Source organism: Vulpes vulpes, chromosome 10, assembly GCF_048418805.1.
Source record: "Vulpes vulpes isolate BD-2025 chromosome 10, VulVul3, whole genome shotgun sequence".
Taxonomy (NCBI): Eukaryota; Metazoa; Chordata; class Mammalia; order Carnivora; family Canidae; genus Vulpes; species Vulpes vulpes.
The window spans coordinates 29,623,071-29,643,651 of NC_132789.1; the positions used below are offsets into that span (position 1 = coordinate 29,623,071).

At 45.1% G+C, this 20,581-nt stretch overlaps 1 protein-coding gene across 2 annotated transcripts in view; it reads right to left on the bottom strand.

The window, feature by feature from the left end:
* PI4KA (phosphatidylinositol 4-kinase alpha) overlaps positions 1-20,581 on the bottom strand; it is a 119,683-nt gene that overhangs the window by 65,168 nt on the left and 33,934 nt on the right. For both annotated transcript variants that reach the window (XM_025982669.2, XM_072723448.1), the window contains exons 8-19: positions 19,648-19,796; positions 17,370-17,435; positions 16,702-16,798; positions 14,637-14,828; positions 14,039-14,139; positions 13,273-13,402; positions 11,716-11,848; positions 9,953-10,048; positions 9,392-9,575; positions 8,798-8,901; positions 6,477-6,645; positions 3,572-3,622 (exon numbers count right to left, since the gene is read on the bottom strand). In XM_025982669.2, coding sequence (XP_025838454.2) covers positions 3,572-3,622; positions 6,477-6,645; positions 8,798-8,901; positions 9,392-9,575; positions 9,953-10,048; positions 11,716-11,848; positions 13,273-13,402; positions 14,039-14,139; positions 14,637-14,828; positions 16,702-16,798; positions 17,370-17,435; positions 19,648-19,796 — 1,472 coding nt within the window. The remainder of the gene's footprint in view (positions 1-3,571; positions 3,623-6,476; positions 6,646-8,797; positions 8,902-9,391; positions 9,576-9,952; positions 10,049-11,715; positions 11,849-13,272; positions 13,403-14,038; positions 14,140-14,636; positions 14,829-16,701; positions 16,799-17,369; positions 17,436-19,647; positions 19,797-20,581) is intronic.

Below are 20,581 nucleotides of genomic sequence, written 5' to 3' on the forward strand. Positions count from 1 at the left end.
TCCTGCATTTCTTGTCCTGATTCTAATTCCCTATGTTTCTCCCATTCCTAAATGTGGTTCTCTCAAAAATTCTCCCTGTACCCTTTTGTCACGTCTGTCCCCTACCCAAAAGTTAACTATCTCCCTTCTGATGTGGCCTGCCCCATCTCTGCTGGAGCCAGCCCAGACTCCTCTGTGACCCAGTCTAGATCAAGGCCCTCCAGCCTTCAGGCTTTTTGTTCACCTACATCCACTTAGAATGCACTCAGACACCCTCTTTAAGGAACTAGCTGATCCAGATTTCAAGGCAATAGAGTATTAATTCAGAGCAAAGACCCTGAACCAGGCTGCCTGGGTCCTAACCCTGGCTCTAATATTTAGTAACTATGGGACTCTGAGGCAAGTTCTGTGCCTCTGTTTCCCCACCTATAGAATAGGGAAAATAACAGCTCCTACCTTCCAGGATTGTTGTAAGGATTAATTGAGTTAATGACTGGAATGGATTTACATCAGTTTTTGGTACTTAGCAAAAGGTAGGTAAGGGCTTCTTGTTACTATCTTTGTCTGAGAGAGTATCTAGTCCAGGGGTTCCTAACTGAGGAGTCCTAAGCAGGCTTCTCCCACTCAACTTCCTGAGAGTAAAGCAAAACCTTGTGAAGAGATGCACTCTTATGGAAGGAAAGGGCAAGGCTTTCAAAGGAGTCCATGACCTAAAATCTGTTAGTCCACAAATCTAATTTTATAGGCACTGAGAGAATAAGTAACCTGTCCAAGGTCACAAAAATTACTAGTGGCACAGGTATACTAGCTCTAAGTAAAGTGCACAAATGTTTTCTGAGCAGGAGGCACAGCTTATCACATCACTACAATAGTGGAACACACAGGACTCTAAGCATTAGATACTTTTCAAGGTACTTAATTATTTAGATACTAAGAAAAGCAATTTAATCAGTTATATTTCTGAAGAAATATTATTCTACAAAATTGCAGGTCAAAGATCGCCAAACCTAAGCTCTGAAGGAACCTCAGAGATCACATGACCCAGTCTCCAGTGACACCCTCCAGGTTCCTAAGGTCACTAATAAATCATTGATAAGCTGCATTTGGACAGACACCTAGGGTTCCTGCCCCAAATCCACTGGCACTTCCACTGAACTAAGTACCTGGAGACACTTTGTCATCAAAAGATCCAAAACACAGTATCTTGTTCCAAAAGAAAGAAAGAAAGACAAAACATTAAAAGAAGGAGGAGGAGGAGGAGGAGGAGGAGGAGGAGGAGGAGGAGGAGGAGGAGGAGAAAAAGCTTTGGAAACTAGTTTGGAAACTAGTTTCTCCTAGGGGGGTCCAAGGGCAAACCAGAAAGCAAATGCAAGATCCCATGATCTCTGTGCTCTTTGTTGAGCAATAGAATCAAATATTTGTTTCCTCCCCCATAATATAACCATTAACTTTTGTTAAGACTACAATACTTATTCTATTCATGTAAAAGGTCACTGCAGTGGAGTAAACAAAGTATTTTAAGTGAGTATGTGCTTGCCTATCACTGCTAACAGTCATGCCTACACTGACCCAGCTGGGCACTTCAGAGGGTCATCTCCATCTTTTCGAGAAGCTCTGTGGGCAGAAAAAGCATAGAGAGGCTGTGATGCTCACCCAGGATCCCACCCTGGCCCCTGTGACTCAAAAACTTATGTGCTTCTAACCAAACTCATCAGTCACTACTCCCGGAAAGTACAAAGTGCCTCCTATGAATTTCTACTATGCAGTTATTAAGCTCTAAATGACAACAGCTACACATGCATGGAAGTTCACAGGCACACAGGTCGGAGAATTTACTCCAAACATGCTCCCTCGTGGAACCTGCTGCTGGCCCTTTTCCCCTCCAACAGGCTGAGAGCACTGTGGACTATATGCCCCTCACCTTTCCCTCTAGGCCAAACAAAGGATCCATGTACAGTAGTACTTCTAAAACACAATTATATGCTAATCAACATTAAGTACAAAGTGAAAAGGTTTAGGGATCCCTGGGTGGCGCAGTGGTTTAGCGCCTGCCTTTGGCCCAGGGCGCGATCCTGGAGACCCGGGATTGAATCCCACATCGGGCTCCCGGTGCATGGAGCCTGCTTCTCCCTCTGCCTGTGTCTCTGCCTCTCTCTCTCTCTCTCTCTCTCTGACTATCATAAATAAATAAAAATTTAAAAAAAACCAAAAAACAAAGTGAAAAGGTTTATGTTTTCAAAACCCAATGGAGGCAGTGATGAAAAATACCACTGCAGAGAGTCCTGGCCATTCACAAATCCCCAGAGCTGTGGGAGAGCACCTGATTACAGGTGGTAAGGTCCGCAAGAGAGAGGGATAAAGGGAGGCAGCTACAGGCGCAAGCAAACTTGCAGGCCCCTGTCTCCTCAAGCATACTCAGGCAAAGGAGACTGTCCTAACACAGATGCGTCAGGGGAACAAGCAACTTGGCTCCTGCTCCAGAGTCAGCCACTTACAGGGCGGGGGAGACACAAAAGAAAAGGACAAGCAGAAGGAATGTGAATGCAAGTGGAATGCTTCACAAAGTGCAACCTGTGACATCTTAAAGGCAAATGGTAGTAAACCAGTCAGTTGCTATTTTTTAGCCACCATGGCCAGCTAATAAAATCAGGCCCCAAAGGTCCCCAGATTCTGAATGATGAACTCCTAGACTGCAGAAAGGACAGAAATTGAGATCAGGAGAGGTGCCTCTCCAACCACCTGTCTGATCTCTACAACCCTGGGTCACCCCAGCAGCTTAGAGGTCAATCCCTCTGGTATTCCATGTGAAGGGACACGCATGTAAGTGCTCAAGACTCGAACTACTAGGGGTGGGGAAAGGTGGGAAGGACCTGGAAGGCAGAAGGAGGGCTTAACCAGAACGCAGGTTTAGTGGAAGCTAGAGAATCATGGATGAAAACAAATATTAGAACCCTAGGTCATAGCTTAGGACTTGCAGTTGGGAACAATTAAGAAAGGGAAAAACAACTTCTACAAAGGTCATTTGGGAAGAAGTGGCTGCAAGTTGGAGAGAGAATCTACCATAGCAATGTTGTGGCAGGGCCTGGAGCCTATACTGTGAACTGTCCACCAGGGTGGGGGGCAGGCTGTGTGCCAAAGAATGACCTCAGAGGGCACTGAGGGCCACAGTTCCAAGCACCAAGCACCATGCAGAGGCCCCAGGCCTCATCTCACAGAAAGGGATGGGGAAGAGGATGGAAGCAGAGCCTGCCCACCACTAGTCAGAGGCACCAGAGCAGCGCATAAGACACAGGACGAACCTGGAGTCACATTTCAGATCTGGGAGCCACACAAGAGGGAACCAACAAAGGTTTCCTGGTCAACTGGCAAGGAGATTTAGGCAGAACATGGTAAAAGAGGGTTGGTGTGTGTGGCCACAACAGGCACATACCTATGGGACAGTCACAGAACAGCTGGTGGTGGCAGAGATACAGCCACATGTACAGAATCACTGGGCCTGCAAACAGCATTTTGCTAAGGAATTTGCTGTGCAACACTGAAAATATGAGCACAGTATCTGAAGCTTGATACCACTCAGTTAATGAATACTCACCACAGCAATTACAGGAATGAGTACACCCAAGTTCCCCGCGCTGCTAGAAGCCTAGAACATAAAAGAATTGAGTCATTGAAAGCATGTGTTTCTCTCGTTAAAAAGAAAAAAGACATAGTGTTAATTTCAGAGAAATGATGAGATATATAGTGATACATTAATATATTCATCCAACATCATTTTAACAGCAAAAAAATGGAAACATGTCAAACAGTAAAGATTACAAAAATCATGGTACCTGTGTAAAATTAAATACCACACGGCCGTTAAAAAGACAACTTCCTCAAAAATATTTAGTCCCTTTGGAAAGTGACCACGGCAAATTTTAAACAGGAAAAACAAACAAACAAACAAAAAAAAAACAGGATTTCAGAGTATACTATGATATAATCCCAATTATGTAAAATAATACATTTGCATAATACATTTTATCTCCTAGATAAAAATCTAGGAGAAAATCTGTCAAAATGTCAAAGATGAGTATATCTGAATAAAGGCATTATGGGTGCTTTTTACTTTACTAGTTATAGGTTTCTGTGTCTTTTCTATAATAAACAGGTATTTTTCCCGAGCTATGGAAAATTTGGGGGTTACTCAAAAAATAACTATTAAAAGGTAGGTTCCCTGGCTGGACACACAAGTAAGGCCTACAGTATGCACTGATGAGACTAAGTTCTGGAAGCACCCACCTAAGCACATTCAATTTATTTTTTATATTAACAGTAGCAGCTAAGGGTATTGAGCACCCACTGCATGCCAGGCACTGTTCCAAGCATTTCTTTTCTTTTTTTTTTTTTTAAAGATTTTATTTATTTATTCATGAGAGACACAGAGACAGAGAGGGGCAGAGACACAGGCAGAGGGAGAAGCAGGTTCCATGCAGGGAGCCCAAGACGTGGGACTTGACCCCGGGTTTCCAGGATCACGCCCTGGGCCAAAGGCGGTGCTAAACCGCTGAGCCACCTGGGCGGCCCTGTTCCAAGCATTTCATATGTAATAACTAAATCTTTGGGGGAGAAAACAGGGTTTGAGTAGCTTGCCAAAGCCTCACGGCCACTCTGCAGCATCTCAAGCCCTGCCTGCTCCTTTCTGGAAACTAAGGGCCTCCCACACATGTGATGACTAGGAAGAATCGTCATTTCTTAATTTATAATCACAGCTCTTTCTCTTCAATGGGGCACATGTTTTTTTTTTTTTTTAATTTTTATTTATTTATGATAGTCACAGAGGGAGAGAGAGGCTCAGAGACACAGGCAGAGGGAGAAGCAGGCTCCATGCACCGGGAGCCCGACGTGGGATTCAATCCCGGGTCTCCAGGATCGCGCCCTGGGCCAAAGGCAGGCGCCAAACCGCTGCACCACCCAGGGATCCCAATGGGGCACATGTTGACTAATCCCCTTGCATTGATCCTGCAAGCCCTCCTTATTCCATCTCAAGGGGGAAGTATAACAGTTGCTCAGTAAACACTGGACTATTCCCAGCATGATCGTAAACAGAAACTATTCTGCAAAGAACAGAATTCACAGCTCTGCATCTGGAGGGCAGAAAAAGGACCTGCAATGTCTGGGGCACAACCCCTACCCCCAGCCCATGAATGAAACATTACATCCTGAGTCTTGAGACTAAACTCGTAGGAAAAGCCGGCAGAGGGGAGCAGCCCTTGGGTCCAGGAGGTATCCTTCTGGGCTTGGAGGTACAATTTCCAGGGGAGGAAAGGAGAACAGACACACCACAGTTTCTGCTTTCTTGGGTGCCAAGTGCCTCCTGGGTTCTCTGAGCAGCCCTCTCTCATGCCAAAGGCCTCACTGGACATGACAGATGCCTCAAGGTGCCTCTCTATTGTGTATCAGGATGATCCTGCTGTGCACTAGTCTGGGGGATTTTACAAATTGCCCAGATCACTGTTGAGGGGTCCATCAGAGCAAAGATGAATTAGAGCCAAGACTCCTAGAACCCCTTTTCACACCAGCTACTCCTCCTTAGCCAAGATTTTCACACAGAGGGCTCCTTTACACTTAGTTTCCTACTTAGCTCCTTAAGCCTTCACACAGCCCGATCTAAAGTGCTCCTCTCCACACTGCTCTGTTTTTTGTTTGTTTTTGCTGTCTGTAGGAGCAGACACACCTTGTCTGTCCATTCACTTCTCTAATCCCAGCTCTTAGAACAAGGGTTAAGAAATTGTGGCCCGTGGCCAAATCTGACCCACCACCTGTTCTTCGAAATAAAATTTCACGGGAGTATAGCTACTCATTCTTTAACTGGCTTTATGCTAGCAGGACAGAACTGAGTAGTTGCAACAGAGACAATATGACCCACAGAGCCTAAAACAAGTATAATCTGGCCCTTTACAGAAAAGGTGGGCTGACTCCTGACTAGGCACATAATAAGTAAATAGTAATGTCTGGGGAGGTGGGAAGAAAAGACAAAAGAGGATGAAGGTGGAGAAACTGGCACCAACATGACATGTCAAAGGGAAATGATGGGGTAGGAGGCTTAACCTGCCTCAACCTCCCCAATTTGTCTCTTTGGGGGCTTGAGACCTGTCATTTTGTGTGTCCTCATGGGCCTGTCTCCCTGGATGACCCAGATTAGGTCAGATCTGGCCCTTCTCATGTTGTCACTGTGTTTTTTTGTTTTTTTTTGGTTTTTTTTGTCACTGTGTTCTGATGAAAGCCTCCACTCCCTGGCTTCATGATGGCCGAGAGAAGGAAGAGAAGGGTCTGGGGGAATCTGCATGAGGCTGCTGTCTCTTACCACCCTGGGCCCAGGGAGGTAGCTGCTCAAGCCAGACATGGTCCTACACGAAAGCCACCTTCTCCGAACCCCTGACAGCACCCCTGAGAAGGAACCTTTGTTCTTGTGCTCTACCAGATGCCCCAGGATGACTGCCCTCCTCCCTTCCTACCTTCAGGGCAGGCCCCTTCTCGCTCGCCCGCTCGCTGGCACGCTTCCCCTCCAGCCCCAGCTGCACAAACAGTTCCAGCAGGTTCATGAGCAGCTCGTCCACGAGGTGCTCATCCTGGATGTTGGCTGCGATGTTGGCCAGGGCGTTGATCACTGCTAGGGAGCAGTGCCTGGTGGGTAGAGAAATGACAGCTGCCATAACACAGGGCCTGCATTGCAGGGGTGAGGCAGGCTAACTCCTGTGAACAAAGGAGCCCTCCAGAGGGGGATGGAAGCCCCTAAAGAACATTCAGCTGCTATGGAAATGGTTTTAACCTCTCCTGACCTAAACAGTTCCGGGAACCTACACCTATGGAACTTGTGAAGATCTTAGGATGCTTCTGAGTGTTGAAAGCCTACTACATAGCTAAATTCCTGGCTGGAGTCTGCTTTCCTCTCAAATTATAGGTAGCCTTAATTCACTATTACCACCCACAAAACTTTGCTCTCATGATCAGCTTCTTCCCTACACTGCTTCTACCTTGGGGCTGATGTTAGTATTAGCTCACATTAGACACTTAGGAAGCACTCAGTAGCCCTGGGACAACCTGCCTCAGGATGGTGCTGGCCCCAGGTAAGCCTTGGATACAAAGCTGACAATGCTCCCCCCAGTGAGACACAGCAAATCAGCAAGGCTGGCCAGGCTTCTGCAGGTGCTGGGGACAGACAAAGCCTGCTACTTCTATGCTGCATGACCCCAGGTAAGCAGCTCATCTTTCAGCCTCAGTTTCCTCCTAAATAAAACAAGAATAATATAATTCCCTCCTCACAGGGTGTAGGAAGAATGAAACACTCCACATGAAGCAATGAACATACCATCTGGCCCCCAGAAATATTCCAGCAAATGGCATGCCTTTACACAGACATGTGAAATCCTGAGAGGTAACTATGGGCAAATGAATGGCAATAAAAGCTTCCACTGGTGAGGAAGAAGACAAATCACTTCTGATGGCAGTATCAGAAAAGGCTTTATGGAAGAGTGAAGTAGAGTCAGAAGTTGAAGAATGGTAGGCATGGAGAAGGCCAAGTACTGCATATAGCAGCAAGACAGAGGCAAGGGTCAGAAGGAAAACAGCAGGAGCAAAGACAAGGAAGGGAAGGTGTGAGGGTCAAGGAGGTACAGGAGTCACTTTCAGGACAAGGAAGCAATGAGGGAAAGAGGTATTCTGGTCTGTGTGTCAGTTTCTTCACAGAGAACAGGATGGACAGATGAATGGACCAAGGGGAGGTGAGCTGGCTGCCTCCCTAAACCAGTCCTCAGAGTGTTCTAGTAGCCTGGGCTCACAATGGAAGCAGTAAGAAGGCAAAGAAATGACAATGCCAAGAGCTTACATTTATCAAGAGCTTTCCAATATATGTGATCTCAATTACCCAGACAACTGGAGATAAGATGTTCATTTGATGGATGATGGATGAAGAAATGAAGGCACAGAGAAAGTGAGCATTTTCAAAGGTCACATAGCCACACTTCCACCCACTAAAGTGACTTGGAGAGTCAGAGTGAGCCCTGCATGTAAAAGTCAGGAGGAGAGAACAGAAATGCCAACAAAGGGGCAACATCTCTTCCTCCCTGCCTCGCCCCTCTGTCCTCTTCCCTTGATCTGTCAAACTCTTACGGAACTCCACATCTATAAAACTCCTTACGTGGAAAAACATGTCCCTGTCCTGAAGGCATTCACAGTAAGGGCAAAGAGTAGGCAAGGAAACATATTTTAGTCTGCCAGGAAAACTGGCCAGACTTTACACAAATATCAAACATGTGAGCATGTGAAAGTTCCATTCCCTTTGACTCTCCAAATCTCACTTCTCTGAAGCTATCATAAGGAAAGCATCAGAGATGCTCACAGATACACAGCTATCAGGTTGTTCGATGTAGCACTAATTAGCAGGAAAACTGGCAAACTATCTATTCTCTAAGCTAGGCACTGGTTAGAAAACTCTCCGGGCTGCTATATGATGGTACATTAGGCAGCCATTAAAGGCAGCACATGGAAGGAAGCGGCAAGGCTGATGTGCTATTGCATAAAAAAAACAGGTCAGCTGGGTGGACACTTTCAGCCTGTCTGGAATCAGTGGGGGTCTGGGGTAATGACACTGATATGCTCAGTTCCCAGTGGCAGTGGCATGAGATCTTCATTTTCTGTCTGTGCGTGTGCTGATTTGTAGCACATAATGCTTTTGTAGGAAAAAAGCTTATTTAAATCATAAATCCCCAAGCCTCACATTTTTAAAAGGAGTTAAAACTATCAGGATCTAGAGTGACAATGAGACCTAGAGAATTACCTGTAGCCATGATCCTTGTAATCTTTAGTGGCTGAGTACACGACAGAGCTGGCCTTCACACTGATCTGCTGGAAGAGATTCCACACTTCCTGATAAATGTATTGCTGGAAGAGAGTGAGGGACACGGTTACCATGGCATGACTTTTCCATGAAAGTCCCTCCTTGGAACGCGGAAAAGGCCTCTCCACCATCACTCAGAGCGAAAGCTACTGGAATCACATATGGGCCATAAGGGCCTGAAAGACCATCAAGGGCGTCTATTCCTAAAGCTTTAAGCAAACCGCAATAGCTAAAAGGGAAATGGTTTCAACTTAAATCCTATTACATATTATGAACATCGGCCAAAAAATGAGTTTAAACCTCCTTTTGAAAAAAAAACAAAAACAAAAACAAAAAAAAACCCTCCTTTTGCTAGTTCTTATAGAGCTATCGCGCTATTCTCTTTTACTCGGAAAAAATCTCCCTGGCCGATATCAAGACAGTTGAGAGCATTTTACTCATCTGCAGGGTAAATTTAATCTATTTTTGCATTCCTGAGAGTCCAAGTAACAAAGCATGCAGGGGGTAGTGGCTTTCATGGCAGGTCCGCCTTACGTTTCCGGTGATAACCAGGCAGCCTAGCTGGTCGATGATGAGCACGTCCAGAGGGGATGGCGGCTGGCAGAATTTCTGTTGCAGGATCTGCAGAATTGGCTCCATGACCTTGGGGGTATCCCTCAGGGCCACTGCAATGTGTCCCAAGGCTCGGATGGTGTGGTCGGGAATCAAGTGAGCGTCCCTGTTGGAGGGAGAAACAGAAGCATCCTGGGAACAGTCCTCTGTGAAACGAAACCCAGAAGCTATAGCCCTGACCTCGAGGTTACCACCGGCTCTGAAGAAGCAGTCCCCTGATAGTGGCAGTCTAGAACCCTCAACTACCAGAAGAAACACGAAGTCCTGGCTCTAGGCAGTAAGCACAGGTCTTTCTCTGCTCCCCAACAGTGGTCCAGGATCAACATTCTAAGGTGGGTTTCACCTTAAATTGTGGGACCTGATGCATAACTCCACACTGTGCAAGAAAGCAGAACAGGCATTCGAGATACCAGGTGCCCCCCACTCCCCCCCACCCCCAGGCCTGCAGAGAACAACTGGCTGCCCCTCAGGGATGGGACATACTTGTCACTCTCCTGGGAGATGTAGAGCCGGTTGGAGAGGCTGGCCAGGAAGGCCTCCACGATCACCGTGTCCACCGTCAGGCCAGCTTTCAGGCACCTGGGCCAGGAGGAAATCCACATGGCATTGGGCATCAGAACAGATGAGTGTTTTGTGTTTGCTTTTTGTCTGTCAAGTCTGCAGAGTTTAAAGAACTACTCCGAGCATCCCCCCCCCCCCCAAATCCAAATGAAAATCATTACACAGAATGAATTCAATGAATTATTGCAGATTTTGCCCACTTGATAACTATCACAGTCAGAAATAACTTCATTATTTGACCAGAACCGTTTCCTTCAGAATGTTAAACTCACCCTGATTCCAATTTAAAATTTCCAGAACTATTCCTTAAAAAAAGTCACAGTAACGGATTCAACATAGATGGTCCCAAGACAGCTGGGGGAATATTAAATGATATACTAAGGTTTTAGTAGTATGGAGAAAAACATTTTAATTTTAAAAAGTAATTTTAAAAGCCCCTAAGGACACAAAATCTTTTAAGGCATCTCTTGCCCTCTGGATCTGTTTGGCTCCCAGGCCAGAGTCAGAGAAGAGTGTACATCTGATAGAGAGGAACTGTTATATTCTCTCAATGGGGCTTCTGAGAGTACGGATTAAGAATTCAGAGGGAGAGATTTTCATATAAACCAGAATGTCTGGTTTCTGAGTTTGGAAAGCAAGAGTCCACATAGCAGGAAGGAGCCTGGGCAGCAAGGACACACAATCATATAAAACCGGCCTCTTACACTAAAAATTACAAGGAAAAAAAAGAGAAAATATGACAATGTGTTGTTACTCTGGATGGTAGGCTGGTGGATAGTTCTTTTCTTTCTACTTTACATTCCATAAATTTTCTCTGTTTTTTGTTATGTTTATGATCAGGAAAAGAAAAAGAAGCTTTATTAAAAAAATACGTGGGGTGCTTGGGTGGCATAGTCATTTAAGGATCTAACTCTTGATTTTAGCTTCGGTAGTGATCTTGGGGTCACGAAATCAAGCCCCACGACGAGCCCCATGTCAGGCTCCGCACTGAGCATGGAGTCTGATTGAGACTCTCACCTTCTTCCTTTGCCCCTTCCGCCTGTACACACCCACACACACACACACACACACACACTCTTTCTCTCTCTCTCTCACTGAAATAAATGGATAAATCTTTTTAAAAAATCATTTAAAAATGTGTAATAGGGCAGCCTGGGTGGCTCAGTGGTTTAGTGCCGCCTTTAGCTCAGGGCCTGATCCTGGAGACCCGGGATCGAGTCCCGTGTCGGGCTCCCTGCATGGAGCCTGCTTTTCCCTCTGCCTGTGTCTCTGCCTCTCTCTCTGTGTGTGTGTGTGTCTCTCATGAATGAATAAAGAAAAAAAAAATCTTAAAAAAAAAATATGTAATTCTCTCTCTTTTAAAATTAGGTGTAGGTTTACAATAATCAGAAAACAATTTTTTAAAAATAAAATTTATTTATTTGAGAGAGGGAAATAGCACAAGAGCATGAGCAGGAGGCAGGGCAGAGGGAGAAGTAGACTCCCCCATTGAGCAGGGAGCTCAATGTGGGGCTCAATCCCAGAACCCTGGGATCATGACCTAAGCCAAAGGTAGATCCTTAACCTGCTGAGCCACCCAGATGCCCCCAGAAACAAGCTATAAACATTTTTCATTTTTTAGTGATTTTATCTGAAACTTGTTTCCTTCCTCCCTAGGTCACCCATCCCTCTGGCCAGTCTCCCACCTGCAGATGTTGTCAATGGCAATGTCTCGGAGCTGCTCATACATGGAGGGTTGGCTCTTCTTTCCCGACATGACATTCAGGGTTGACTCAGAATGCTCGTTGGTTACACTGATTTTTATATCATTGCCGGCAACTAAATGTAAAAATTCAAGCATGTATCCGGTTAAGCCTGTCACTTCCTATCCCCATGTCCATAATTCAAAACCAAAACAATATGCTGATGATTTTTAGTTTATAAAACAATCCTCTAAAATGATTTGACCAAATATTTCAGAAAACAGAAAGGATGAAACAAACACATTTAAATAAAAGGAAGAATATTTAGTTTGCAAAGTGATAAATGGGTAACATAGCAATTTCTTTTTTTTTTAAATTTTTATTTATTTATGATAGTCACACAGAGAGAGAGAGAGAGAGGCAGAGACACAGGCAGAGGGAGAAGCAGGCTCCATGCACCAGGAGCCCGACGTGGGTCTCCAGGATCGCGCCCTGGGCCAAAGGCAGGCGCCAAACCGCTGCGCCACCCAGGGATCCCACATAGCAATTTCTTAAGAAATGGTTTGAAAGTCCTGATGAACATCTACAGGTACCCAGCCCTGAGGATGAGGTGTGGTCCTGTCCCTAAGGGTTATCTAGCTAATGTGCACAAAACCAGTAAAGGGGAGGGGGGGCGGTGGTGAATGTGAGAATAGGAGCTTTAGAGTCACAGAGACCCCTCCTTATCCCAGGGTCCAGTGAAAAGTCACCTGCTTGGAGGTTGGGTTTCTTCATCTGAAAGGAGAGGATAAGCACCCACCTTCACAGGACTGACCAAGTTGAATGAGCAATACAACATTAGAGTCGCAGCAGGAAACAGGTATGGATGAATGTTAATGATTACAGGTGACCAGATTTGCTCTGAGCCCATGTCCTTGTCATAATTTGTTTTTTATTTTTATTTTTTTTAATTTTTTAATTTATTTATGATAGTCACAGACAGAGAGAGGCAGAGACATAGGCAGAGGGAGAAGCAGGCTCCATGCACCTGGAGCCCAATGTGGGATTCGATCCCGGGTCTCCAGGATCGCGCCCTGGGCCAAAGGCAGGCGCCAAACCGCTGCGCCACCCAGGGATCCCCATGTCCTTGTCATAGAAACATAATACACTCATGAGGCAGGGATAGGGACTAGCTGAGATCAAGCATGGAGAGCTCCTGGCCCAGTGTCCAGGATATGTCAGACTCATGCTTTAGATTGTCTCCATGATAGCAGGAGCCAAAAACAAAGAGAAAGTGAGACTAGAAGGCCCCTCAGTGGTGGCAGGAGTTTATGCCAGGGGAAGGCGGAGAAAGGAAAGAACTGGAGCCCAGAGGGCAGTCATGTAGAGAAAGCCATGAGGCAAGGTATAAAGGAGGAATGAGCCCAAGTACAGGGCAAGGTGCACAGCCCAGCCACAACTTCTCAGTCATAAAACCATGGTGGGCTCGCATACAAGGTCATGTGGTCCTTTTCTTGGAGCCTGAGGGGCACATAGGATTTAGGAGCTGGAGAAGTGGCCTTGGGTACAGCCATCCATTACCTGTATGGTACTGACTGTGGCACTTATAAAGCTTCACCAGCACGGGGGACGGGACAACCAGGAAGTCCCGAAGAGATGGCGTCACCGAATGTACCACCACCGGGAACCTCTCACACAGGCGGCCCAGACCCTGCAACACACCATCAACCCGTTACATAACAAGGGTTGTAGTCAGCTGAGCAGGCTGTCTTACAGCAGTAAGACTCACAACCTTTCAGATACATGAGTGTGACCAGAAACTTCCAAGGTCAAAACTCTCAGGGCTACTTTGCTCATGGGGCAGAAAAAGACAGGAAAGGAGGGTGGTAGAGACTCTGTTCAGCCTATTGGGAGAAATATTGCTAAAGCATGTCCATTTCTTTTGGAAGCAAAGTTAGAGGAGAAAGGGTAAACAACATGATTTTTGAACAAGGGCAGATATGGTTACTGGGATTGGTATCTTGGCAAGAGTCTCTGAGATCAGAGACTGTAGATATCAAGTGTCCTCAGCACTTTTGCCTGAGGCCTTGAGAATGGCCTCTAGACACAGGGAGGCCTCTCCACAAAGGGGGACTCAGCTGGACCTGGAAATCACAGAAATCCCTGGCTCACTGTCAGCAGTAGCCCCCCACTCATTGTTGAACTGTGTCCACAACAAGCTCTAGCTCAAGTTCCTAAAGACAACCGGTCAGATTGCCCCTGGCATGCCAACCAGGGCCTAATGATAAAACAAGAAGACTGCCCTGGTGGATGGGCTCAAAGCCTTGCCAGTGTCAGTGGGACTGACCTGCAGACAGCAGATAAGCAAGGGCAAATGAGCAATGATGACTTTGCTGGATGTCTTAGATTGCAGCTTCTCAGAGAGCTTGATGCAAAGATTCTCTGCACCTAAATTCAAAATGAGAGGAGGGTATGGACAATTAGTGAAGGCCAATATTTATAAAATATTGTTCACCAATTAATCATAAAATTAAATGCCCAGAGGCCTACTTTTTGCAGGCTTTATTAATCATGGGTGGTTGGTTATACCAGAAAGTATTTATAGGCAGGCATCCTTAACTGAAACTTCCTATCTTCTCCATTTCTGCTGTTGTGAAAATACCATTCTACGCAGTGTGTGACTGCTTTCTCCTCTCTCCTGGCCCTGAGCCTCTCATCCACAGTCTGCTACATGCTTCCCATTCTGCTGTTCACCCTAGACAAGCACCTTTTCCTCCAGCATGGAGCTCCTACTTTTCCACCTAAGTGCCTAAAGAACCATCAAGAAGCAGTGGAAAGAACACACAGGCCCTGTGGCTTTGACTATAACCTCCTCCCATGTCCAGTTTCCTCAACCTCAGGACAGGATACCAGACACTTAGGGCACAGTAGGGCCTAATGCTCACCCTGCTCGTCCTTCACAGCCCAAACCATGAGGTCCACACAGGCAGCATTTGCCTGACAGCGCAGCTTGAGGGGGCTCAGCTCATTGTGGATCCGGTCTGCATCATGCAGAATCTTCTGAAGCTCCCCCTGGCTGGTGTTGAACTGCTCCAGCACAAAATCATGGATCTCCTTCACAAAGGAGGTTGGGAGGTCTGTAGGAAAGACAGCAGGCATTACAGGTGGAAACAAAACCACTAAAAGTCAGGCAACAGCTCTATGGTTTCTTTCACTCTAACAGAAACCCAAGAGGATTGGGTCTGATGCTGGCTCCTTTGGTTTTAATATGCCTGCTGCAGGAGCATCTGGGTGGCTCAGCTGGTTAAGCATCTGACTCTTGATCTTGGCTCAGGTCATGATCTCAGGGTCCTGAGATTGAGCCCCTGCTTAAGACTCTCTCTCTCCCCCTTTGCCCCTCCCCTCCCCACTCAAACACGCATTCTCTCTCTCTCTCAAAAAAAAAGAGTGCCCACCAGGAAGAATTTGGATAGGTTATGCTGGCTGTCAGCACATACGCCACCGGACACTCAGGGGAAATAACCATTTCCCAGGGAAGTGAGAGCCATGCTGTGTTTTAAGCAGTCCATAAACTAAAACCTGAATGTATGAAGCACAGAAACTGGGATGTACCATTGCTGGAACTGGTCCAACCAATAAGGAGAAATACTTTAGTGATTTTTTTTTAATTTTTTTTTAATTTTTATTTATTTATGATAGTCACACAGAGAGAGAGAGAGAGGCAGAGATACAGGCAGAGGGAGAAGCAGGCTCCATGCACCGGGAGCCTGACGTGGGATTCCCGGGTCTCCAGGATCGCGCCCTAGGCCAAAGGCAGGCGCCAAACCACTGCGCCACCCAGGGATCCCCCTTTTTTTTTTTTTAATGTAAAGGTTGTTGGTTGCCAGCTAAAGGGAAAACTGGTTGTAGCCTAAAGAAGAGAATTCCTTGGCTACAGGGCTGTACCTATGGGGCACCCAGAGTCCGTAGCTTCTTCAAACTCTCATATTTGGGGTCTGGAAAAATCAGGAGAATCCCTGTCAGGGGCACAAGTCAGAAGAGCCACATGTGGCTCAGGTAGGGAAAGAAGCCTGGGGCCCCTGAAGGTCAGGCTGGGCAGGGCTGTCCCTTCCACCCTCCTTTGTGAATCCAACACTTGCTGGGGCACCAGCCAGACTAGGAATCCAACACTTGCTGGGTCACCAGCCAGACTTAGATTCCCAGGAGCCCCTGGAGCTGAATTAGGAAAACAGCTAACTAGATTCAGTACATCTGCTTGACAAAACACTACACTGTCATCAAAACTTATGTTGATGGAGAACATTCTGTAACATAATGCACGAAACATGTTTTAAAAATGCACAAAAGGGAAAATGGAAGGAAAGGCTAAATTTGTGTGTGTGCATGTGCTAGACTACTAAGCTATTTTCTGAGTTAAAAGATCAGCGCCTTATTTTCTTAAACTTTTTGAAATGTCGGGATCCCTGGGTGGCGCAGCGGTTTGGCGCCTGCCTTTGGCCCAGGGCGCGATCCTGGAGACCCGGGATCGAATCCCACATCAGGCTCCCGGTGCATGGAGCCTGCTTCTCCCTCCACCTGTGTCTCTGCCTCTCTCTCTCTCTCTCTCTCTCTCTGTGACTATCATAAAAAAAAAAAAAAAACTTTCTGAAATGTCTAAAATAGAATGTTTTTTTATTTTTATTTTTATTTTTTTAGAATGTTTTTTTAAATTAAAAAAAAAATAGAATGCTAAATTATATACACAATCGGGTGATCTGGACAAAATAACACAGCCCTGTCACAAAAGCTCCTAAGGAAATAAACCCACCAAAGGAGCCATCATTGATAGTATTAGGTGTCCAGAATCATGGGCAGATTTTTTTTTCTTATTTGCTTTCCTCCCCAAATTTTAGTAATGGGACCATGTTACTTGCGTGTTTTTAAGTGGTCCCGGCAGAAAGGAAGCAGACTTGCAGCAGTGGCCTGGAACCCAGTATCACCGCAGTCACAGCAGGCACAAACTATCCTTACCTTTCATGTAGTACAGAGTGTCACGCAGCATCTTGAACATGGCCACATACAGAGGGTCGCTGAATGTAGTGTAGTAGAGATCAGCATTAGGGTTGGCCTGTGAGGGAGGAGAGGCACGTGACCACACCACGGAAACTCTCTGGACCTCCCTTTGGCTTCTAGGGTGAGGCCTGCTGAGTATTATATTCCCGATGGAGCGTTAGAGAGAGTGGAATGACCATTTATCATGATTCCCCACTTGGAACACCTGAATTACTCTCCTCTGTCTCTTAAGCATCAGGCAAAGAAAATAAAACACTCAGACTGTCCAGAGTTGCCTGTGGGGGGCCACCACCTGCATCTTCCAAACTGATTTCTCCATGTGTTGTTCTAATGGGAAGAACCACCTTCCTCTCACAGAAAACTCACCATCTTTAGTAAGTCTTACAGGAATCAGAGGAAGAGAAAGACAGCCAAGCCAAGCAGCCATCAAACCATTGTGAGGTGATCGATTTAAAAAAGCCACCACAGAACAAGCTCTCAGCTGGCAGCTGTGTGGTTACTATGGTGACCAGGCTGAAAATTCACTGATGACCCTGTCATTCCAGCCCCCATGTACAAACTCTTCCTGTTCTCTCCATGCACATGCTCACATCAGGCTGATAGGATGGTGCCCCAAAGGGCTATACCTCTATCACGCTGGCTACGACTGCATCCAAGGATTTGAGAACAGGCTCCTCAACAATCTTCTTCACCTATGAGGGAAACAAGATCTCATGAGGCCACTGATGAACACAGTAAGAGACAGGAATGCAAGCTCCTTCTAATAAAGAACAAATTGTGTTGACAGATAAAAAACACATAACAAACAACCTCATGTGATGAAAAACACGATGGAAATGGTAGGCCAACAAAATATACTTATTATGGCTCCACATCAAACTATAACACAAAAAAATGTCCTTAATTCTGCCATCACTTGGAATTTGCTTTCCTACCCTTGATTGGAATAACCTAAAAACTGGAAAGGAACCAACTCCCTCAAACTTGCTGACATTAGATTTCCATTGAAAGGATGCGAAAGTGTTCTGATTCCAGACATCACTGACAATTCACCCAAACCTCCTCCCAGACATCAAGGACACCTTCACAGCCAGTCCTCGACCCTGATGACTCCTCTTCCTTCTGCAGGCCTGGTGCACCAGCTCTTCAGAACCTGCCTAAGTACTCAGAATGCAGCATACGTCCTAAATTTCTAACAGAAGCACCTACTTCCACCCTTTCTCTGTAATAGCATTTAGTAGAGGAATGAATTGTTCTGTCAATTGCAGAACCTCCTGATAAAACCGCCTGCCATCCTAACTATAGTACTTTAAGAAACTGACTTTCATAAAAAAAAAAAAAAAAAAAAAAAAAAGGAAAGAAAAAAGAAACTGACTTTCAAAACATATAGTCAATGATAAACAACAAGCCAGGAGAAGAAATGAAAAATTGCCTGGAAGAAAAGCTAACCTTGAGAAGTTAAAATATACTGGAAAAAATAACTGTCTCTACAAAGAGTATGAAACATGCAGCCTTCAATTGGGATTTCTGACATGATAGGAGGAAGAGCCACCTGACCATCTGAGAAGGCCACCCAGGCCAGTGTTCTGTCTGGGACACTAACAGGGAGGAGCAGTTTAGGGAGAGTTTTCCTCCTTGAGGGCAACTTCAAAAACATTGTAGGCTATTTAGTAATTCATCATGGCTCTAATCTAATCAATTATTGGCAATGTTTTAATGTCTTTTTTTTTTTAAAGTAGGCTCCATGCCTAGTATGGACCCCAAGTTGGGGCTTCAACTCACGAGCCTGAGATCAAGACCTGAGCTGAGATCAAGGGTTGAGACTTCAACTGACTGAGCGACCCAGGCACACCTGCTTTAATGTCTTCATACATCTTCAGCCCAAAGCCATCCTCTTTGAGTGATTCCTATTCACATTCTACACTGAGGGAGAACCTCTCATTCTTTCCAAACAAAAAAGTCTTATTTTTAGAGTCTATCCCTGATAATGTCTTTAATCTATCCACTTGAATCTGTCTCAGAGGAATTCACCTCAATCATAACACCTTCAGAGTCCCTGGATCAAAGATCCATCTATTTCAGGACTGGGACAATGGCACCAATGTCTTCTCTGGCGTCACATCAGAGGTCATCTCAAGGTACCCAAATATGAAAAATTTATTTTTGTATTGATCTAAAAATATCAGCCCATGAGAAGAAGACAGGTGCAATAGGAACTAGACTTGGGGTCAGATTCCCTGGGCTGAGCCCCAGGCCTACTCTTTGTTGATGGATTCTTAATGTATTTGGCACTGATTGCCCTACCTCCAAAATGGGGATGAATGGCTGCCTCTCCCACAAGTGCTATAAGGATTCAACAAAAACATTGCAACAAACAACTCCAAGAATGTTACTCTCTTTCCTTCTTCCATTGAAAATTTATGAGTTCTAAGTTATATTCTGAAATACTAAAAAACTCCTAGTTTTTCTTTCGGAAAAAAAGAACCAAAACCAGGCTTGGGTGCCTGGGTGGCTCAGTTGGTTAAGCATCTGACTCTTGATTTGGCTCAGATCTCGATCTCAGGCTTGTGAGACTGAGCCCCATGTTGGGCTCTATGCTTAGCGCAGAGTCCCTTGAGATTCCTTCTCCTTCTCCCTCTGCCCCTCCCACTTGTGCTGATTTACTCTGTCTCTCACTCTCCCTCTTTAAAATAAAATAAATCTTTAAAAAGATGCCCTCAAAAATAAATAAATAAATAAATAAATAAATAAATAAATAAATAAATATAAAAAGGTGCCCTCTCTCCCTCTGGTCCTCCCCAACCACTCACCACTCTCTTAAAAAAAAAAAAAATGTTTATACCAATATCAATTTTACTGACTGAAGTAACACAGGGCTTATTTAGCCACCAATGCTTTCCTTACCAAGTTTAAGAGTTCTCGGAGCATTTCTAGTGGAATATTGAACTCCTTATAGGTGATGCCATTGAAAAGAGGAGAAACTGAGAAGCTGGAACTTATGGTGGAGAAGTAGTAATCGGGCTCCAGGGCACTCCCATCAGGTAAGTAAGAGACTGGCAGGGAAAAAACCAGAAAGTCAGCTACAGTCATACACGACCAGGATACTTCCTCAAGCTGATTCCCTCAATAACTAACAAAGGCATAGATTTTGCTTTGTTTATACTCCAATTCTATGTTTTTTAACGAACAAGGCTGGATTTCAAATCCTTGGAGAGTGATGCCTCTCATGGGAGCATTTCACATCAAAGTTCAGATATAATCATGTCCTAGTATCTTCAACACAGTCTAACAATGTGGGAAGAAAAAAAGTATTACATAATTTTAAAGGTGGACAGATGTAAAAGTTTCAGGTCCACAGGATTCCAAGATATTTTCCCACCAAAACAGAAAATGCACATTATTAGATGTTTCAAAATCAGAACAAAAATAAAGTCAATCACCCAACACTTCTGAATAAATATGAGCCCCAAAGCCTATAATTACTTGAAAATCCATTATTAGAAATCTATGATAGGAGACTATGACTAGAAAATAAGTTTGTAATATTTCTCTATTAAATAGTGATAATTAACAATCCATTAAAAAACAAATAATAGGGCACCCCCGGTGGCTCAGCGGTTTAGCACCGCCTGCAGCCCAGGGCGTGATCCTGGAGACCCAGGATCAAGTCCCACGTCAGGCTCCCTGCATGGAGCCTACTTCTGCCTCTGCCTGTGTCTCTGCCTCTCTCTCTCTCTCTCTCTGTGTGTGTGTCTCTCGTGAATAAATAAATAAAAATCTTAAAAAAAAAAAAAAAGAATTTTATTACTTTCTGAAGCCCTGCGGCACAGAAAAAGCA